We start from the raw sequence: 24,012 nt of genomic DNA, 5'->3' as shown, positions 1-24,012 counted from the left end.
TGTAAAACTGGTGCTTACATACGAGTGAGTTACTATAAAATACATAATTTATGGTTTGATAGATTATCGAAATGACGATGTTTTTGAAATTGAACGCAATGACTCATCATGGCATTTGATAAGCAATTTTTTGCACAACAGTTTATTCACTGTCTTACGTCTAATAAACACATAGTGTATCCATATTTAAACAAATTATCTAGAATTTTTTACACGTAGCATAGAATAGTCTTATACATATATGTATAAAAACGTATTTAATTATTTACACTCAGTGATAATTAATATTAGTATAAGTTATGGATAATTAATTATTACAATCGATTAAAAAGTCTATACTTATTGTTTAACCAAATATTTACAAAAAAAAAAAAAAATGGATGTTTACTCATACATAATTATGATACAAAAAACTTTAATGTAAAACAAATAGAATTTTAGTTTCACTCGGAGTTTAATATAGTATTTTTAAAAATATAAAAAAACAATTTGTTTATTCTGTTTCAAACAGTTTTTTATAAATGTAATTATTTTTTTAGCTTTAGACATATAAAAAACTTTTATTTAAAACAATTTGCAACCACGGTTATTACGAAAAGTCCGAAAATATGAACTACTACATTTTTTCATTTTTATTCCCATCTAGTAATTTACTATACATTTGTATAATACCTATAAGCATACATTGAAACGTATATCCTTCATTTCCTATACTTAGAAGATTAATTGGTAGTATATATTAACATATAAAAGTGAAAATATTTTTCAGTTAAATTTTGGTTAAAAGTGTAGAAATCGATAGCTTAATTAAGTGCAACAGTGTCAGAAAAATAACTTTGACTTATAACAAGTTTCTTGGTTCTTATAATTTGTAACGAAGTTACAGTTTAGGTTGTATTTTTAAGTACATAAATAATGTTTTATATTTTTAATTAAGAATTTAAACTTACTTTGATATTTGTTCATTAAATGGTTTTTCAACAATAATTAATATACATTTTTATAAAATATAGTGTGTGAAACTTGACCCACCACTTTTTAGACTACACTTTTTTCATAAGAGTAAATAATAGTTTCCAGTAATACAATGATACATTTTACTTAAAACTTATTAAAGGTTATATTTTTCTTTTAAAGATTTATTAAAGTCTTAGTTAGAAATTAAGTAATTAAAATCAAGTATAAAAAAAAAATATTACATAGTAGTTTTTATACAGTTGTATTTTAAATAGAAGATTATACTTAAAAACGTATGTATTTTCAAGTATACATAATAAAAAAAATACTATTTTATAAGACATCATAAAATTGTTAATAATATATTTAGTTTTTTTTTTTTTTTAAAAAAAGTTTTTGAATGGTGAGTTCACCGTTTACGTAAATACACCACTTCATGGTATTTTTGTTTACAGAATATATTAAAAAGTATATAATGAGAAACTGTTAATTATATTTGATTATTTTATTTTAGCTTGAAGTATATGAATCAATAAGGATATTTCTTAATTAAAAACGTATTTCGTTTAAAAATAAATTAAGAAAAATGTTCAAAACATTTTTATAGTTTGTTCCATTGTAAAGTGATCAGAATATGATTGACTAAATCATGTAAATAAATGGTACTTAAAGTGCTATATAGCTCAAAGCTCCTTTAGTGGTAATTAATAGCTCTTCCTAATTATAAAATAATCAAATTGAAATGCAGAATTCAATAAATGTAATGCAATATTCCAAATGTCTGCAATGTGTTTTATTTATAATTAAACTGTTATTCTAACTAAATAAACGATTTTAAAAGTATTTTAAAAACATTTTACTAACGGTTTTTTAATTACGCGAGTAGTAATAGTGTTATATAAGTTACTTTATGCTAAATTGTATTAAAATTTAAGTAGAAAATATGAATAAACTCTATAAAAAAAATATGAAAATTTTTAAATAATATAATTAACTCAAAATTTTAACATAATCTGTTAATGCCATTTAAATAGTTAACTATTAAAAATTGCAGGTATCAAGTTTTTTTTATTTTCTGTATATGAACCGTAATAATACATTTTCTTACCCAAAATTAATAACCTTTACCATATAGATCGTTTTTAATTGAAATCATCATTAGTTTATAAAAATTAGTTATTTTACTAAATAAAAGAGATATTGATGAAACAACTCCTTTATTCTTCTGATATCAAAGTTTCATTGAATTTCTTTGAAAATATTTTTATATCTCTTTTAAAGTAATACAACAATTACAACTAACAAAATATTTTGAGTTCATTTTCTACATTTAATCAGATTAAATAATATATTTATATAGTAAATAAATTTGTATGTGAAACAAATATTAAATCTCCATATTATATTATTATCTGTCTACTTCTTCACATATTCAACCTTATGGATAGTTTTGCATTCGAATATGTGCTCTTCACTTTTGCTAGTTTCCAGCTAACCTCTTCAGTTCTTTGTAACTTGATAGTTTAGCATCGGAGGCAATTTCTGAATTACCTCCGATAACTGAATCAGTTGAATGTCCTCGATCTCTCAATTTTAACCTCTTTAATTTTCTTTTCTATTTTTGTATAACCTAATTCCATTTTTTTTAATAGTTTTGAGTAACTTTCTATGTTCATTTATTTCACTCCATATTATTTCGTTGATATGGTCTTCTATCCAACTCACGTATAGCATTCTTTTCTAACATAATATTTAAAATTGTTCAAGGACTCATTTATCTGCCTTATTTAATATGCAGGCTTCACAACTGTATGGTATATCGCCAATATATCACCACGTATACTTTTATGAAGCGTTTCCCTACTCATGCTATTGAAGCATAAATTAAGTAATTCTAGATCTTATTTCTATGATGCATCTGCCGTCTTGATTAAATGAGCTGTCTACGTATTTAACATTTTCTACATGTTCAAACAGCCAGTTCTCTGTTTGGATATTAAATCTACGAATTTATTCTAATTTTTTGCACTTCATCACCTTAGTTTTTTTGTCAATTGATAATCAAATGATAGTGTCTTGGAAGCATCTCAATATATCTTCCAATTTTTTTTTCCAAATATGCTCATTATTCACAAAGAGCAATATCGTATTTTAAGAAGAATATTATTTCTCTATCCACTTTTATGCCTATTTCATTTTTGAGAAGTATATTTATAATTTCTTGAATATGCTGTTTAATTTAAATAAAATTTGTGAGGGTGAACATCTTTGTTTTACACTCTTCCTAATTATCACTGTCTCTGTTTTGTCAGTTTGTTTCATCTGTTTTTTTATTGTAGCTGATTAGTCTTTGTATACATTTATATTATCCTTCTATATGTAATTATTTTCTATTCCCTCTAAAATATAGAAAATGTCCCTTATAACATTATCATTTATTCATAGTTTTCTAGGCTCTGATGAGTTTCTTTCCAATATAGCATATTTTATTTTATTTCATTTGTCTTCAGTGGTATCAACTGGTAATATCACATTACTGATATTTAGTTTCTGTAATATTTACAAATTAATTATATATAAAATAACAAAAATAATATACTAAATTATAACAGTGTATTTAACTTAATAAATATTTTTTTGAATATCTTAAAAGCTTTCTTAATTATAATAAAATTTTAATTATGATCTTTGTAAAATTTTTATTGTATACAACTTCCAAATGATAAGCAATTTTTTTAATATAATATTTTTCTAATGGCTTATTACCCAGAATAATAATAGTATATGTTCGAAATTGTAAGTTTTTAAAACTAATTTTTTTTTTTTTTTTATTTATCTACAATACACTTTCTAATATTTATTTATTTCAAATATGTACAAAAACGTATAATTTCTAACCTCTTTTTTTTTATTCCTGGTATTTGAAATTTTTCTAATATACTTAAAGTTTGATTATTTTAAAAATTATATATGAATGAGAAGCATTATTTGTGAGTTTAAACTTAGAACTTTCAAATTTTTAAGATTTATCGTAATTTTAAAATTTATATTACTTATACAAGACTAACTTTTACTAAGTTTATTGAAATAAGTAGAGTTTACACTTAGGTGTAGTAGATATTTATAATCTGTCTCTTTTTTTTTTTTTATATACGTCAATAGTACGTCTAAATAATATCTTACATTTTCAAAGGATTATTTATTTTTATTTTTTATTTTTTATTTTTTTTTTGTTTTTTGTTATTTATCAACTAAAATAAGATTCATATAATATGTTTTATTATTGTGTATTTCAATGATTAGGTATAAATTATAAATTGTCTAATAAATTATATAGACGTATTAGAAATATAATTTTAATGAAAAAAATTATTATATCTTTGTTACAAATAAACGAATAAACAAAATAATGAATTTTTTTTATTTAAATGGAAAAACAATAAAATTTTCTGTTTTAGTTAGAATTTTAAACTCATGAAAGTACTTTAAGGTTAATAAATTAAAAATTAAATTCCGAGTAACTTCAGTTTTCTCTACTTCATTTTAGAGATAATGCAAATTAAACGTTGTAAGCATTTCAAATACTATTCTCAAAGGAAATAATTTTCACTTATCTGATATAAAGTTTAATTTAATTAACCTTTAAGATAAAAAATGTAAACAAAATATACGTATTTTTGAATATTTATAATGATACTTGAATAATATTATATTCTTACTATAATGATTTTGACAATGGTATATAAAAAAAACTGTCCTTTAAAAACGAGAATAAAATGTAGTAAAATTATGATAACATGGTAATTTATACGTGTATTTCTATAAAAATAAAACATTTAATAATTATTAAACATAATTTTTTTATTATGGTTGAAATAAAATTTTAGAGTGCTACCAATATAATGTATAATATAATAATACAACTTTATTGATTAATTGTTTAAAATTAAGGTCTATCATTTTTGGTTCTTAATTTATGTTTTGAATATTGAAATCTACAAAATATAGGAATTATTTTTTAAATTATTTTATTTGAGTTGTTCACCGTCAAAATTATTTCATTCAGGTAGAGAACGGTGGTTACTGGGTAGTAGACAAGGTAGTGCAAATACTAGTGAAGGGAACAACAGGGATTCATCACTGGACGACTCTGGTGTAGTGGATGATCATGATGATGGAGAAGCTACATCGCAATCACAATCCCATCACACTTCACCGCAACCACAGCAATGCGGATACCATCAGTTACCACAAGTAATCAGTATCAGAAATAATTTTAAAAAAATAAACATTTGTGTAAAATTGTTATAATTATATTTACTGGATATAAATTAAAGTAAAACAAAAAATATTAAACATAAAAGTTTCACAGAAGAACTATATTCATGTTTATTTAAATTAAATTCAAAATATTAGAATAATACAACTGTGACATATTGTAAAATATAAAACAAAATATTTTCTAATTTTATACTTTAAATACCTTTGATATGAACATTTGATTATTTTTTACATTATATTATTTTCCTAAAATTATTTTAAATACATAAAATTAAAAATAGAATAATATACAAAAATAAAAAAATGTACGATATACAATAGTATACTATTGATATTAATCATGCATGTAAATATAAATAAATATTACACCACTATTTTAAATACTTAAGTAAATTATATTTCTGCTACCTTGTTCAAATTAAAATGAATTTATAAAAATCAGAACATTCATATTTTGTCATTTTTCAAACGAATCAAATTGTTTTTAGTTGTTAAATGTATGTATTTTCTTGCATTCCAATATGTTCAGACTCCTACCACTATACAATTAGTTTATCATAGATTAAACTTAAAATGTAAAACCATACTAAATCTCAAATCATCTTTTATTTGTTAATTTATATAACCATAATTAATAGTTAATCATCTAGATAATAATTTAAAATAAAATATTTCATCATTTGCATACATTTTTATAATTTATGTACAAGAAAATTGTATATTTATTTTTAACTTCTATTAAAAAAGTTATTAATCAGTTCAAAAGTTACAACTAATAATAAAATTGATATATGATAACGCTGAAATAAGATAATTATAATAATAGCTATCATTCATATTCTTTATATAATATTAGTTGAAGGATATAGTAAGATAATTTAGGTAGATAATATAATACGTAATACCCTTTTAAATTTTAATAATTCTAGTTTAAATATAAATAATGTTTAAAATTGTTTAAATATATCAAAAAAGTTATCAACTAATTGCTCTACACTTGAATTAATCTATACTGTAATTATTAAATTTTCTTTATATGTTTTTAACATAAAGTAAAATATTGTTTTAGAATTCCACTGACGATAACAGTTTAGCTGTATCCAAAAACATAAAAGTGATCAAATGCAATGGGCTGAAAACAAAACCATTTGGTCGCAACGGCGAGGCCGAATACGTGTCTCAGGTGGTGGTTATTGGTATGTGTACATTAATAACGTTATTAACTCCTTACCGTCTCTAAAACTGTAATAGCTTGGAGAATAATAGTCTGCGAGACCTCTTTGTTGAACTATAAAAGATACACTCACGACAATAATAGTACATAGGTAGCTGCGTTGTGTATTTTGTGGCCATTGATGATAAATTTACCTTAAACGGTTTAAATTCACTTATTCTCTATAATATATATATTTGCTTAAACAAATATTTTTTAATTCTAGAATAGATTTCATTTAATGATGTAATAATGACTTTATAAAATAAATTCTAGGCATATCCTATTAAATTATAAAACATTTACACATTTTAAGCGATCATAATTAAAATGTTTAGTCAAGATTTGCATGATATTTAAGTATAGTTAGTTAAAAATATAAGCCAAAAATAAATAAAATGTTAAAACCAATATATTATTTACTTCAAAATTAATTTAGACTCCTAAAGATATTTCATTAAATCTATTCATACTTAATTAAACACATAGTATAAATAGTTAAGTATAAATAAACATGACTTTTTGATATTATATATTATTTTCATTTTAAATCTCTCGGTTATTTAATATAAATATTTATTTAACCGATAATGTTAATTCATACAGTGAATTCATGCATACTGTTCATAGAAACTAATACAAAAAAAATATTATTTCGAGAAGTATCAAAAGCATCAGAATTAATACAACCTTTTGCATGGTTATGAATATTGCACTATATCAAGCATTTTTTTTAATCATTTCTATTGTTAATTATTCAGTTGATTAATTCATAACAATATATATATGCTATTTTCAATTCTAGATGATTTAGTCGATCGGAACTGTTCAAATTGTAATAGGAATTGTATTGACTACCAGACGTGGTTGAAAGTTCAAAACTGTTTACATAAAGTGGTTAGAGATCCATTGTTTGAGTTGTTTATCATGGCATGTATTATATGTAATACAATAGTATTAGCTATTGAACATCACGGGATGTCACAATATGTACGAAATATATTGGACGTTGGAAACAAAGTAAGTAAATTCTACTTTACCAAATTATAAAAATTAAACAATTATAAAAAATATATATATATATATATATATATTCCTAAAATACATCATGCATTATAATCATGTATCATTTTGAATGGAATTAAAATTAAAAATCTATTATAACTTGTTGAATTTCTTGTCTACTGTGTTTACAATGTATGAATTTAAGCATTATTCTTATAATAGACGTTTAAGAAAAATACTACACATTTTATTAGTACTGACAATGACTTAATGAATGAATAATGATATTCACAATACTATTCAGAAATTGTTTTTTAATAAGAAATGAGAAAGAGAAATAAACCAATAACTGTTATGTTCACGGTGGACATTAAACGATTTTATTTTGATTTTATTTCATTTCTACAAACAAACAATGGATGCTTAAAAAATAAAATAATGTATGTCGAATTCATGAATATAAATAGTATAGATTATAAGAGAAATAATTATTTTAATCATTTTAATCAGAAATATGGCAAATATTTGATACGTAAATATTATATATTTATGTTCTCATTTGCCTTTAATTTAAAATTTGGTACTAGATTCATTTTTATGGATATTTATGAATACCTTTGATTCTTTGGTTTTATAAGCTATTGCGTTTGGCAGTCGTAAATTTTTATTTAGTAGAATATAAAGAGGTAACATTTGAATATAATTTTATTACCTCAAGTATTTTTGTGCTAGAATTTATTCATAAAACAAAATTAAATTATTTTTGTAAATTCTATTTACTTTTCTTGTTTTACATCTAATTTCCTGTATAAATTTGAGTTTTTATTTAAATAACAATAAAAGTTTACTGAAATTATTGTTATATTATTAAATTATTTATTATTAATTATTAAATTATTATTATAATTTAAGAATATATTTTTGCTTTACTACCCTAACATCCAGTTATCTAATTTTCCAGGTTTTCACAACTATTTTTACAGTTGAATGTCTATTCAAATTGATTGCTTTAAGTAACGAGTTCTTCAATTGTGGCTGGAATATATTTGACATGATTATTGTAACAGCAAGCTTACTAGATTTATCATTTGAAATGATCGATGGTTTATCAGTTCTTCGTTGTTTGAGATTGGTAAGATATTTAATGTTATCTATAGTATATAGTTAATGCAGAGTATTTGTAAAAAACATTTAAAAATCAATATGTATTTGTTCATAATCAATTAATATCAAATAAATAGAAGGATTTCAATGTTTTCTTAAAACGAGTATTTCCAAACTTGAAATATTCATTTTTAACAATTTTTTGTTGAAACAGACCGTAAATAAAAATTTAACAGGCGAGTTTTTATCCTAAGCAATTAAAAAAAAAAATGTGTATTATTTGGTTTTTATTAATCTACAGATTCGTAAATCGGTATAAACATAGAATGGCTTTACAAACATACGAATATATCATAATAATACAGTAATAAATGTTTCAGAATAGCTTAACCGTTTATTTTTAAATTTTTAAATTATGTATAAAATTTCTGACAAAGAGTAAATTATTGTTTTTAAAATACATTAGGCTAACGTATTTAATTCAATATTTACATTTCAATGCTTTAATTTTAATGTTAACGAGCTTTTGTAATAATAAATTTTCATTAAAATTATTGTAATACGTCCTCATAAATAGAAAAAAGTTTTAGTTTGTGATTTTTTTTTTTTTTTTTGTATGTAATTTATGTATTTTTTGTAATAAAATAATTAATCTTATTTCATAAAAAACTATGTTGTATTAAAATATTTTCCTTCGGGTCATTAAATGAATGGTAAACTATTTGTATTATAAGATTATACTAAAAACAATAATACGAATGGAATATTCGTATAATAAAACTACTTTAAATATATTATATTTATTTTTAAATATTCCTCCAAACTTTTTTTTTTATGTAACATTAAAATGATAAACTAAAGAATATATCATTAAACTTATAGTACTCCTTATAAGTGATGATCTTATGAGTTATGTTTTGAGAATGTATCTGGCAGACTGTAAATTGTGTTCGTAGTGGTGTTGGGTTTTTAGGACTAACGGGTAGTGGTGAAGAAACGAGGTAAGGGTGTAATAAACTGCATCCATGTTTTCAGAATAGCTATAAGACATAAGCCACCCACCGTTATATTATGCAAAGTGCTGGGCTAAAATATGTCAGACCTAAAACAGGGACCAGCCGGTTAAAAACCATTAAACATTTGCCAATTTTCGTATCACTTCATGATCATAAAAGCTTCATTTGTTATATTCCCAAAATTATTTTGATTATGATAATTATAAATTATTATTTTATTTTACTTAATATAAATTAATTTCGTAAGACTTCTATATGATTTATATTCTTATAACTAGATCCACAGCTATGATTTTACTCTTGTAATTGAATATAATTATGTCATTTTATATTGTTAAGATTATTATATTTATACAAACATGTGTATTTGTTAAGTATAAACATACTCGACTAATGTTTTGAAAGTAGCACGTTTCCTCTTGTTTTTCATTATCGTTACACCATAATAGTATAAGGATCTTGTTTTTATAAACTTAAACATTATAACCAGCGGGAAATAATATTGTAACATATTTGTGAATTCTCCAATGGTATGGGACATTAACTTTTATAAATATAATAATGGGATGAAATGAGGCATAGCTTCACTAAAACATAAGTGACAACCGATTTATTTTATATTTATATTAAATATCATTAAATTGTTAATTAACAATTGTTGATTAATTAATATGTCGTTTTTATTTTCAATCAGCTTCGAGTTTTAAAATTAGCTCAATCGTGGACGACCATGAAGGTACTCCTAAGCATAATTATATCAACAATTGGAGCTCTCGGTAATCTAACATTTGTGTTGATTATCATCATATACATATTTGCGGTTATTGGTATGCAGTTGTTTTCAAAAGAATATATGCCAGAAAAATTTGATCCTGATCCTGTACCGAGGTAATAAGACATATTCATTTTATATTATTCAAATGTTACTGCGGAAATAGAACTTGCTATAAAAAAATAAATAAATAAATTAGATAATTTATACTCGTGTTTAATAAATATACTCACATATTAATTTTTAATTTTTATACACAAATAATGTAGGGTTTTTAAAATATTTTTAACTTGATAGAATTTATAAATTAAATTCCTAAAATGGTTTTTAAAAATCATCAAATAAATACTTCACTTAATATATTTTAAAGGCTAATATTTTGAGTCATTTTTATACTCGACTCAGATTAGCCAGAGTTTCGATAACATTTTTAAGGTTTTAGTGATTGATTACTTACCACAAATATCAGCTACATATTTTATAAAAGTATTGAAGAACTAGAAATTTGTTTAAGTTATGTCTCTGTATTAAGAGCTCCCAAGTAGTGGTTGAATACGAATCATTAGTTGATCACATAGGACTTGAGAATTGATTGTCAGTAAATTGTTAGAATTAAGTAGAAAATAATTTATTCAAAAATAAGAAAAAGAAGCACAACAATTTTAGTTTTTTAAGTTCAGTAACTCCACCTGAAATATTGCTTAATGATATTTCCAAATGGCAGGTGTATTTCCGATTAATACAAAAAAAAAAATGATTCAGTAACTTAGAGGATTATATGAATAATTATTTTAAATATCGGTACCTAATTAATTTTTTGTCAGTTTTTAAATTTTTATTTTTAATAACATGATTAATAATAATTATTTAAAAGGAAAATTTTAAAAACTAATGAATAGATTTATTTGGCACTTTTTGTAGATGGAATTTCTCAGATTTTTTTCATTCATTTATGATGATTTTTCGAATTCTGTGTGGTGAATGGATTGAACCCTTATGGGATTGCATGAAAGCCGAAGAGAAAGAGGTATGCTATTCAGCTTAATTAAAACTACCCGAGAAAATAATTTCACAAATTGTTATCGTGTTTTTCAATTGTTGTTAACAAGATGTATATTATTTTACTCATATTTATAGGTTTGAGAATAAATTGTATCATAGATAGTTGAATAATTAATAAGTATTATTTATAAGCTTTTCAAGAAATTATTTATACAAAAGCATAAAATAAAAGTGTAAAATTTAAATTACGTTTAATAACTTTTCATAGGGTTTTGGTATATGTTTCGCTATATTTTTACCTGCATTGGTGATGGGAAACTTCATGGTGCTCAACTTATTTTTGGCTTTGTTACTAAACAGTTTCAATTCTGAAGAATTAAAATCGAAAAAAGAGGTAAGATATCGTTTTATTCAACAATCATTTTAAAAAAAAAAAAAAAACTATGTCGTTGCCATGTAATTTAGCAAGGTCAACAAGAAGTAGACGAAGAAATGGCTCATTACAGAGAAAGATGGGCCCATCATGTTAGAGTAATCAGTAACATTTGCCATAAGTGTAGAAATCAAAATTCGTCAAGAAGGTCCTCAATCTCTTTATCGAATATCCCAAGAGATACAATAGTATCCCTTGTAGATTATGAGGTATAGACAATAAAAACATGCTTTTCGTCGGCTTTTCAACTCGTTTTGCTGTGTACACTATCATCGCCTTTTAACCTCACCAAAATGAAAAAAAAATTATTTATATCAACAATGTTTCAACAGTTAAATATGTTTTAAACAAAATTATTTAAATTTTTCAAACTATAAAAATATCAAATTCACGTTTATTTTATCACACGCTTTGATACACAGCACAATTCATCACCTATTACATGGTGTTGGTGTGACAATGTTTCTATTTTATTTGCACATAATTTGATTTAACAACTGAACTACGATTGCATTTTGGAGTACGCACATACTATTAATTTTAGGCTGTAAGATATTATTTATATAGAGGATTCTATTGGAACTTTTTTTTTTAATTAACGAAGTTTAATGCAATCCAGAATTCATAGTCAATTTCAAAAAACATTATAAATGTTAAATGTAACCTCAATATTGATACATTGAAAATATTTTAATATTTATTTTCAAAAAAATAAATAATTTATATCATACTCCAAATGTCTAAAATTGTTTAGATTAACTATAAAAAAATACTTAAAAATATATGCTCAAATTAAAAAAAAACTTATCGTTACAAAGTTAAAAAATATCGTATTAATATCGATACACTTAAATATGAATAAAATAAAAAAAAATTAGGTGTACATCATTTATTAGTTTAATACCATAATATAGATAATGTAAAATAGTACCATAATACAGAAAAACCTCTTCATTGTAAACATCAAAAAATAATGAATAAAGGTTTTCTGTTGGAATTCCTGTTTATTTTTTTATATATAAACTAAGACTACAGTTTTTAAATAAATAGTTTACGTCGTACTGTTATGTTAATTTATAACTAATTAGTAATAATTATTATTACTAACATAAAATTGTGGGTATGTGTATTTATACATATAGTATAACAGAATCTTCCCTACTAAGACAATAGGTTTTAAGATTACTAACAACATCCTAACAATAAAATTAATATGAAGATCAATTTTTGAGTGTATTCAATCTAAGTTGAGCAAATAATTATAATAAATATAATTGCATTTCATTCAATATACATTATATCGTAATTTTACTTTTATTTTCCGTACAATTTTCGTTAATAATAAATTATAAATGTTTAATATGTTATCTATGTCTTTGCTTTGCAATAATTAAAATGTGTCTTATGCCGAGCGATTTTAAAAGTATCCATTATTGAGAATTTGTCCATTATTCTACTTTCAAATAAATGAACCATTAACAAACAGAAATGTTACTAAACTATATTAAGAAAGTTTCAAAGTAGATGGATACAATTTTTGAGTTACCATTTATTTTACAAGTTTGGCTAAATAGTATCGAAACTTAGTGACTTACTTAAAAAAATCATTTATATCTAACCATACGAATAGCACGTACTAGCTTAATTATCCGGCTTCGCACTAAACATTTTTGGTCGGGACATAGGTTTAAATGGATTATTACCTTACACTATTTAAAGCCAAGTTTGATGTAACTGTTGGTTATAAAACAAATAAAATGAAATTAATCGGTTTGCTAGTTTTGGTTGTACGCTCAATACCATTATTGCCGATTCCAATGTTTTTTAAAACTCCTACTTATTATACGTATTGAGTATTGAAGAGACTACCATGTCAAATTTCAAGTTTATATAGTTTTAAGATGTTGCAATGATCAATAAATAACCGACGTTGCCCCTTAGAAAAATTGTAAGTGTTCAACTTCCTTTGTGTGTTACACACCATAAAAGCTATGCCTTTCTAAGTATAAATCACCCGAAATAACAGTGGAAAAAATAACTTGTTATATAATGTAATAGATAAATATTAAATATAGCCATTCTCAAGTATCATTAATACAGTATTAATAAACTATTATAAAAATGTAATTATTATTATTATTATTATTATTATTATTATTAATTATTATTTGTAATTAATATTACCTTTAAAGTTTATTACTTAATAGACTAAGTTAGAAAAATATTATTTTCCTGTCATCGAAGCAGTCTATTAATTAATAATGTATAAAATATCTAACTACTCCACAAAGTCCACAAATAAAGAAAAATATTCATATAAACATAAAAAAAAAATGTATATACTTTACTATATACAATATTAAATTCAAAATAAATTAACAACTTTTGGATTTTAATTCTGTTGACTAAAATTTGTGTAAAGTTACTGAAGCAAACGAAATATTTGTTCTTTTATTGGATTTAATACGATATTATTGTTGCTCGGTTGTTACTCGTTATTGGACATGATATGTTATTTATGTTATTTTGTTATTTATTTATTTATTTGATATTAACCATATTCAATTTAATCTGTAATAAAAAATAATTGACAACACTAAAACCGGACTAAAGAAAAAACAATTACATTTGTATTTCTTGAATGGAAACTGCTCATAGACTATTTATCTATTACTCGATGTGTTCATCGCTCATTTATTATGAGTCCGTGAGGGGATATTTATCAGTAATAAGCCATGACTTCCTACAGATACACGTAATGTAAACACCAATTTTTTTATTCCATAAGAAACCATTAGTGTCCAAATAGAAAAAGTAACTGTAATATTATTTTAAAACTAATGAGGAAGAACTGGCTGTTGAGCATAGTCCACTGTAGTGTTATAGTTAAATCCGGATCTAGGGGGAGGATGTGAATATGCTTGCTCCAGGCGCTGTTAGTATAAGGGCGCTCTTAAATTTATGAAAAATAAAACAGTTATAAACATACCCCGTGTTTCCAATTAAATATATTTTTATTTTATTAAATATTTTTATTAGCCACAGACATTAAATCTCCTAAATCTGATATAACGTAGGTACCTAACCTAACCTAACCTACCTAATCTATATTGGACAACTCTAATTCGTAACCTAACCCAACATAATCTGTATCAATAAAGCAAGTATTCCATTAGATTAAAACTCTATTATTTTACTTTGTACTTAGGCCCAATACTTGAAAACATGTTTAATCACTCTTTTTCTTTAATTTTTGGTATTCTTGAATTTACATCAAACGAATTTATTTAAAAAATGTTAATTTAGAAATGCCCTTGTTACTTTTGATTTGTATTGATAACTTCCAATATTTTAGCTAAAATTTAAAGACCCGATACTACCAACAAAGTGATTAAAATATAAAAATGTATATAAATAAAAGATCATTAGTAAAAGGTAAATTATACTAATACTTCAGATAAATATTTAATATGATAGTTATTTTCTGTAAAGTTTATATTTGGACTCCGACTGCGAAGCATTTTTTGTCATTTCTAACAAGTATTAGTTATCTTACTATTAATATAATACTCAATATACATCCAAACATACGGATGCTTTTGTATAATCTATAAACGCTTTAAATAGAAACAATACGATGTGTAAAATCAAGCCACAGCATTAACAATAAAACTAAAAAAATATATGTATATAATTCACTTATTATTAAATATATTAATTAATGGTGAGTTGAATTAACTAAACGTGTATGGTTATATTAATAATAGATAGTTTAAACATTATAAAATATGTATTATTGTAAAACTATTTATCTCTTGTGGTATAAACTACCCAATTATGGTCGGTATACTTATATAACAAAAATCAAAAGGGTAATCAATAACGTATTGAACTTCTAATTAGATGGACCAGTCGAATTCAGCTTAAGTCTTAGACTGCACGCATGAGAATTTCTCTACATCTCATTTGGTAGTTATAACGACTATATAGTCTAGTTATGACGATAAGTAGCTACTATATTCCAGAGAATATGCGAACATTATTTTCATAAAGTGCATTAACATTATATTTTATCTAAAAATGTTAATTTTTTTTTAATTTTAATAATATTCGCACCCAAAAATGCACGCAAACGTGTTTGTATGTCTTCACTTAAATATGGTGGGTGTATATGTCTTCCTAATTAATTTAAAATTCACCATATTTATTATTTTTTCTTTTCGTTTCGTGATGAATAAATATATTTAATAAATAATAAAAGAAACATTAATATTAGCATTAAGATTTCCTAAATAAAATTTTTATTATAAATGCACAATTTCTCAATAAATACGTTACCACATAAAATTATAATAATAATCGCGATACATAATAATGATAATTGTAATTTAAATATAAAAAAATAATTAATGTTTATTCTTTATAGGAAGTCGGAGATGGTTCCAAACTAGAAAGAAGTTTCGAACGAATTCGTTCAATTATTAGAAAACGAAAGCGTCGACAATCGCGAACTGAAACTTCTAGCTGTGATACTTCCGTAAATTTCAAATTGGAGAACACAGTTAGGCAATTAATGCGAATAAAAAATGAAAAGAAAAAATTGAAAATAGAAACCGTCAATGAAACGAATGATGAAACATATGAGTGCCAACCAAGCTGGTAAGATTTTAAATAGATAAAATAATGAGACATGAATTACCACAAGAATTCGATTGTTTATAAATTAATAATAATTGAATACTTTATGATGAATATGCTTGATAATTATATTTGACAATATAAAGTTCATAATTTGATTTTACAAAATATTAATAATTAATCTAAACTAACCTTGTATCAATAATTTTTTATATATATTTTTTATATTTTGTATCAATATTTTTATATAATTTTTTAATGTTTATCACTAAAAATTATTAATCAAATAATACAGCTAAAAATTAAATTCAGTACTCGTATTCAAAATTATAAATGCGTTTATGATTTCTAGTGACTACGACATAGAAATGACTAATAAATGCACGGAATCTGATCAAAATGATGGAACAACATTAGTTCTTAATGCTGGATACTTGGATCAACAAGAAAAGACTGAACGACAAATTCAACGAGTAATAACGGAAGATTCTTCGGATACAGGTAAATTATTATCATTAAATATTGATTATTATTTTTTACTAAATTGCTACTTTTGTACCTAAGATTACTATATAGTTAAATATTATTTTATAGTTATCATTAATTTATTATATATTATAATCATAACTATCTTTATATCATAAGATTACTCTTTGATAAATGTAGAAGACTTAACCACTAAATATAGTAATTCGTACTCTCTACAAATCTGAAATTTGAATATTTAATTGTATGTTACTTACATCCTGTAAGATAGTTAATAAGAATTTGCAATATTTCGAAAGGTAAGTTGCGTCCCACATGTTCAAAAGCAACTTGCCTTTCATATTTATAGACAAATTCTTTACGTCCCAAACGATAATTTCGATATAAACAAAGTGTCCCAAGATTTTCGACAAATGGAGTAACTTTCATTCTGTTTATTATTTTTACATTTTTTTTTTTTTTTTTAAATAAATACTTAAATACTTAGGTCCTGTACTATAACAAAATCGTACTAAAATAAATAATTTATTCTACGATTGTAAATCCAATAACTGTTGGTTATAACCTATAAAATCATTTAAACCACATGTTGTTTTAGTACACGAAATAGAAAATAAAATTTAATTACGTAAAATCGTCAAATTTGACCTTTACCTTAAAGCTAGGAATAATACCACCTATTGCTTTAGAAACTAAAGTTTAGATAACATCCCAAAAGCCACTAGCTCTCGCTACTTAGGCTTAATTTTAGATCAACGTTTAATATAGGCAGATCATATAAAAAACAAATAAATTCTCTTAAACACTAGACGGAAATCTCTTACTTAATCAATAAACATTCAAAGCTTAACATAAAAACTAAAATAATCATATACAAAACTATATTGATCCCTATCTGGACGTACAACATCCCACTATAGTGCTAAAAAATGTAATTCAAATAAAATTCAAACCTTTCAATCTAATCCCTTCGCATAATTACAATGCTCTATTCTATGTTTCAAATTACACTTTTTATATTGACTTAAGAATCAACACAGTAGCAGTAGACGTAACTGCAAAGATACTAATTATATATAAACGATTCCGTTCACAACTAACTAACCACCCAAATCTCCTAATATCAGTGCTAAATTCTGACTCCATTCCAGATAGTCCTCCTCGCAAACGATAGAAAATATGGTGTCGTTATCTAATCCACAATTAAAAAAAAATTAAATTAAAATAATTTCATAAATGAATCAAATTTCTATTATAAAGTGTCGCTATTAGGTGGCTTTTTTAAAGTTAACTGTAATCTATTATTTATTTATTATCTGTTATTTATAATGCCTAAAATATTTAATAATAAATTATCACTCTGTAGGCTTTCTATCTATTGAATTAGAATTCTGAATATTCATTGGCTATAGTTACTATAAAGCCATAATTTCAGTAACACATTATATAACTTCTCTACATAAGGCTACATTAAAGAAATATTTAGTGTTTATAATTGAAACCATAAGCTATTTTTTATAATTCTTTAATCTAAGAGTTATTGAAAAATTCGTTCTCGTTACATGCTTCTGAGAGTTTTTTTGATCCACTATAATACCAAAACTCATCACTACCCGTTGATCAGAGGATTTCGCTATTACACAATTCTGTGGTTTCAATGGGGTTCATCCGACATCTAATCATTCGTCTGGTAGATGTTAAGAAATGTATTCTACTAAAATCTGAAAGGTATCCATTAAGGGAAGATTCAGTGAATTATTATTTCAATATAGTTGGTCAAAGCTCAAAAAAATAAAAAATTCTCTTTAGATTTTATGTACTAAAATACTGTACTATAAAATTTCATATAAATCAATAAAACATTTTACTTTTTACTTTAATCGCTTGAATTATCGTTATTTACAACACAATGTAAATAATACTTTTCGCCTATACTCGAAATCTAAAACTCATACTAAAAAAAGCAATTAAAATTTTTACTACTTTAAAAAGTATTTCTAGAAATAAAACAGTATATTCAAACTTTTTCGTTCCATTATGAATTCCAAGACCAGAATCATAAAAACTATTCAAGCTAAAATAACTTTTGCATACTGACTAACTCACATATTATATAAATTGAATCTTAAATTTATTACTATTGGACTTTCTGAATTGATAGTGTCTTGAAAACTTAAATTTAAGGTGAGAAAACTCACCTCATTTATATTTTAAAACTTTGATGCCATTATTTTACTAGTAAAAATATATTTTTAAAACTATACAAAGTTCTAATATTGTAAGCTATATAACATTCAAATATTTTTATAAATATAATATAACTTTCTGGAGCTTACTATATAATATTGTATAATCTTAATTTATTGATACTCAATGTGTTCTATATATATAAATATGTTATTATGTATATTCATTAATATGTACTATATTCTAAAAGTCGTATGGCGTTTAAAATAAAAAATAAAAATAAAAATAAATCAAATAACCGTATAGCCTAAATATCATATCGTGTCAATTATATACCCAAGTAAAATCATTTGTTTCACGAAAATCGATTGCAAACTCTTTCTATAAATTTAAAATTTAGCTATAAATTCTTTAAATTGTAAAATTCAACTATTTTATAGTATTCATTTAAATTATACTTACTAGTGAATTTAAGAAAAATAAAAATTATTTTTAAATAATTCTTAAAACTATAATTGTACAATTTTAATATAATATTATACTATTTCGTTTAAATCAAATATAAGAGCACATCATACCATCGCATAGAAGCATAGAGTTGATAGTTGTAGATAAATAAAATTCAAAAAACGTCATTTAATACAAATCTTGTCGTGACGTAGTGTACTTTATAAAAAGAAAACGACATTATGTAAATTGGGTTTCGTGGCCGTTTACGACTCTATCCAAGTTCAAATAATTCAAAATGTTATGAAAAAAATGAATAAATTCATAACACGACAGAAGGTAAAATGGTGAAATGAGCCTGAAGATCAATTATTCCTTAGAGATTCTGTGGGCTGATTCCAATTTAGTCTTAGTATACATAGTTGTACAAATACTCAATGACATATGATGGTTAAACTATTTTGTAATTCAGAATATTTAAAAAATATATCCGTGTAAACAGCATAATGAAAATCTATTTATCTACTTAACTATCGCAAAATTTTCTTAATATCCAAATTGAAGTAAATTTATATAAAATTACTAGTTTTAACATACATTAATAATTCTTGTTATATAATGTGTACTTACATTTAATCATTGCAATAACTATGTAAATTTAAAAATGTTGTTATTTCAATTATTAAACAACAAAAATACTATATTAAATTAAAAAAAAATGTTGGTTTGTATGTAATTTTTATATCTTATATGAATTCTAATAACCACTACGCTTATAAAATGTTTAGATTCTGAACTAAATATGAATAAATTAGATATAAAACTTTATACTTCATAAATTAAAATGATTACTGTAATCGAAGTATTGAGGGTTACATAGACCTATGACACTAAACTCTAACCTTTAATTAGTGTTCAGAACTTTCACTTAAAAGTAAAACTTGTTCACGTTCATGTTCTATGAAAAAATGAACGCATTAGTTTGGCCGTTAATTTTTTTTATTTTATAGCATTCTATATAAACGGAACCTTTGCAAAATATCTTAGGTATATTTTACTTTATGTTTAAAACATATACTCGCACTTAAATATTTATTATTTACACGTATATTTTTAAAATACCAAATACAGTTGAAAGCCAAAAAAAATTGTTCAAATTCATTAAAAATATAAACATCGTTCATGTTATATTTGAAAAAATACGAGTGTCATTTGTATGTCGTTAACAAAATATCAACGAGAATGACGTTCCTTCCAAACACTATCTTTAATGATTACTTTAGGTTTTTGATTTCTATAAAACCATAAAAATAAAATAAATATTAAATAGGCATAATGCTTCTATTTTATTATAAACAATGATAAAAATAGACAATTTTTGTACAAAAATAATTTTAGTTACATATAAATAACTTTTACCTTTTTCAATTAAGGTTAGGTCATTACAATTACAAATAATTTTTAAATTATTAAAATCAATCGGCTTTCAATACCTGCAGATTTTAAAATTATCTTCAAATATAAGTTTTTTTTTTAATATTGGATTATCATATGCATTTTGTAGTTTGACACTTTAATTCTATAAAAAGATGTCTAAATATAAATATATATATTAAAATCGATTTATATATTCTAAAAACGTTTTCTTATATAACTTTTTCTTTCTTATATAAGAGATAACTCTTGTAAAGTGTTCTAATGATTCTGCTTAACTCAAGTCCATAATTTTATTTTCAGAAATAATATGAGTAGTAAAGAAAAACAATTTGTGTATTTTTTATTTATTTTTATATCATAACTGGTTTCAACGAGAATGATTATGTATCACATATTTGGTACTTGTATACAAAACTCAGATATTATTAGAAATAGTATGATATAGGACTTTGTGACAAATTTAAATTAATCTCAGTAATCTTTACTTATTCTAATAATATAATTGCGGAAGGGAAGTGGTTTCTCAAAAGTATTCCACCATTAAAGTTATATTCATTGTAAATTAAATATAAGAAAAAACACACATTTCAAAAAATGTTTAATTCTAACATTAAAACATCAAATTGTAAATAAATAATAATTTTTCTAATTGAATCGGTAATTAAATAGTCTAATAAAATGTCAATATAAGCAATTTACAACAACATTGAAAAGACCAGTAAAAAAAAAAAAAAAAGAAAAAAGAATAATTGGTTGTCTCATCTGATACGCCGTACTAATCAATTATAACTTTAACGTACTACCAGGACCATAATATGTTATTCGTATAATACTAACATATTACAATATATCATGTAAAACGGTGTCGTTATAAACGGGTTCTACGCTGTAGTATGATCTTAAAAGCTTTCAGCATTACTTCCTTTTGTTGGTTTTAAAAATTAAATAATTATTCTTTAGGATTTAATAAAAGTATTATATATATATAGATTACAACGTACTACCAACAATTAATCAACAACAGCAATTTTTAATATGGTACAAAACGGTGTATGGTACAAACAACTTATTGAAGATCATTAGTCATTCTTTTTTTACGGAGCCCTCCAACATCTTTTGTTTAAATTTATGTTATCGTTTTTTATTTTACCTTTAATTGCTATTTTACATTGTCTTATTTTGTATTCTAGCAGATAATATATAAATTTCGGTTTACAATTTCAACCGTTTCTCAATCAATTTATCATCGTAATAATAATAATAATAAAAATAATAATATAAATAATCATAATAAGACACCTTATGAAAAATGTATTATATTAAACATATAGCACAGAATCTGAATACATATCTATAAACTAACAATCCAAGAGTACAATGTTAGGTGTTAATGTATGTTATTCTTCCGTGCTGGTGCTATTAATAATCTTATTACATAAAATCTATTTGTTAAAATCGAAAAATATGTATAATATATATATATATATATTATACATATTTTTTGATTTTTTTCAAATTTTATTTATTTGTGCTCAGAAGATACACTACACGTATTTCAGGTGCTTTAATGAAATTTTTTAACTATAGTTATTTATAATCATACTTTGACATATTCATTTCATACAAATTCTCTACGACTATTATTATTTATAAATACACAGATAAGGTCGTAGCAATCGCATGGTCCACGGTATTATATTCAAACTCGATGTTATAGCATTTTGTTGGGTTAGAGAACCCTCATTGAATTCAGGTGTTGAGATTACACAAAGAAAATTTCATAATGATTTAAATTTAAAACAAAAAGATGAAAAGAAATATTGATTTTAGAATTATGTGTGGTTTTAATGGGAATATTTTCTAGAGTAGCTCAAAAACCTTCTTACAACATTTATATGAAATGGAAAATGTACAAAAATCATACTTCATCTAGGTCATATTATTAATTTCAAACTTTGAGAAAATCTTAAAAGCTAAGAAAAAAAAATGAAAATATACGACATAGTCATATTTTCCAATAAATTTGATTTTCGTTTATAATTTTAAATACCACAATATTAATCAAAGTGAATAAAAGTTCACTAACTTTTTATTATTTATCAGTTAAAAGGCGAAATCAATTTTTTAAGATTTCTTAAAAACGTATTGATTTTATTTTAAAAAATTTAAGAATTATAAAATGATAATTTTCAAAGAAATATCGTTATCTTACAATGAAACTTTTTTATTTTATCTAACTTAATTTTCCAGGGTAATTTGTCATTCGGGGTATACTAATATTAACTAGGAGTTATCTTTATGATAATATAGCTGATTACTATCATATAATTTCTATACTTAATACAATATTTCAAGCATATTTATTTTTGCAAATACAAAAAAATCATTAAAAAAACGTCTGATGGATTGAAGAGTTCACAAATCTTCTCTCATAACCACGTTACCAAAACGATACATTGTCAGTTGTATTTGATTTTGAATTTAATATAGCAATGATACTTAATAATGTTTACTTTTATCGATATCGTTTAAGATAAATGTATGTTGAATATAACAACATACTGTCCGACTATTTATACAAATTATCAATATTACTTATAACCGATTATCCATTATTCGAACCATTACATTTTTTATTTTTCGTACGGTATAGAAACAATGTTGCTAAACGCAATATAGTACTAAAAATTATATGAGTTATAATTATTGTACATTTGATTGGTTTTTGAACGTCAATCGATCCTAATTGCAATAATAATTTACATTACGAAATATGAACAGTAACTATTCAAAGTTACAATGGCGTCTAAACACTATGTATCTTCATAAAACGTTATAAAGTAAATATATATATTGCGCTCGATTTGGATCATTGGAAGAACCGCAGTGGTTTCCTTGGATATTATAATAGTACACCGCACTCTGAAAACGAGGACGTGGTTCGCATTCTTTCGAAAGTAGGTTAATCTACCCTGCGCGGTGGTGTACGCATTACGCGGTGAAATTTTTATTTTTTTATTTATTTTTTTTTTTT

At 23.7% G+C, this 24,012-nt stretch overlaps 1 protein-coding gene across 5 annotated transcripts in view; it reads left to right on the top strand.

Moving 5' to 3' along the window:
- LOC112683106 (sodium channel protein 60E-like) overlaps positions 1–24,012 on the top strand; it is a 116,638-nt gene that overhangs the window by 74,753 nt on the left and 17,873 nt on the right. For 4 of the 5 annotated variants that reach the window (XM_025553980.1, XM_025553979.1, XM_025553978.1 and 1 more), the window contains 10 exons: positions 5,024–5,211; positions 6,308–6,434; positions 7,257–7,471; positions 8,418–8,588; positions 10,271–10,464; positions 11,270–11,375; positions 11,619–11,744; positions 11,816–11,992; positions 16,210–16,442; positions 16,774–16,922. In XM_025553980.1, coding sequence (XP_025409765.1) covers positions 5,024–5,211; positions 6,308–6,434; positions 7,257–7,471; positions 8,418–8,588; positions 10,271–10,464; positions 11,270–11,375; positions 11,619–11,744; positions 11,816–11,992; positions 16,210–16,442; positions 16,774–16,922 — 1,686 coding nt within the window. The remainder of the gene's footprint in view (positions 1–5,023; positions 5,212–6,307; positions 6,435–7,256; positions 7,472–8,417; positions 8,589–10,270; positions 10,465–11,269; positions 11,376–11,618; positions 11,745–11,815; positions 11,993–16,209; positions 16,443–16,773; positions 16,923–24,012) is intronic. The other variant, XM_025553981.1, reaches the window with a different exon arrangement.

Source organism: Sipha flava, unplaced genomic scaffold, assembly GCF_003268045.1.
Source record: "Sipha flava isolate LNK unplaced genomic scaffold, YSA_version1 219_pilon_pilon, whole genome shotgun sequence".
NCBI lineage: Eukaryota > Metazoa > Arthropoda > Insecta > Hemiptera > Aphididae > Sipha > Sipha flava.
Note: the sequence above shows the minus strand (reverse complement) of the source record. Positions and strands in the feature narration are given on the sequence as shown.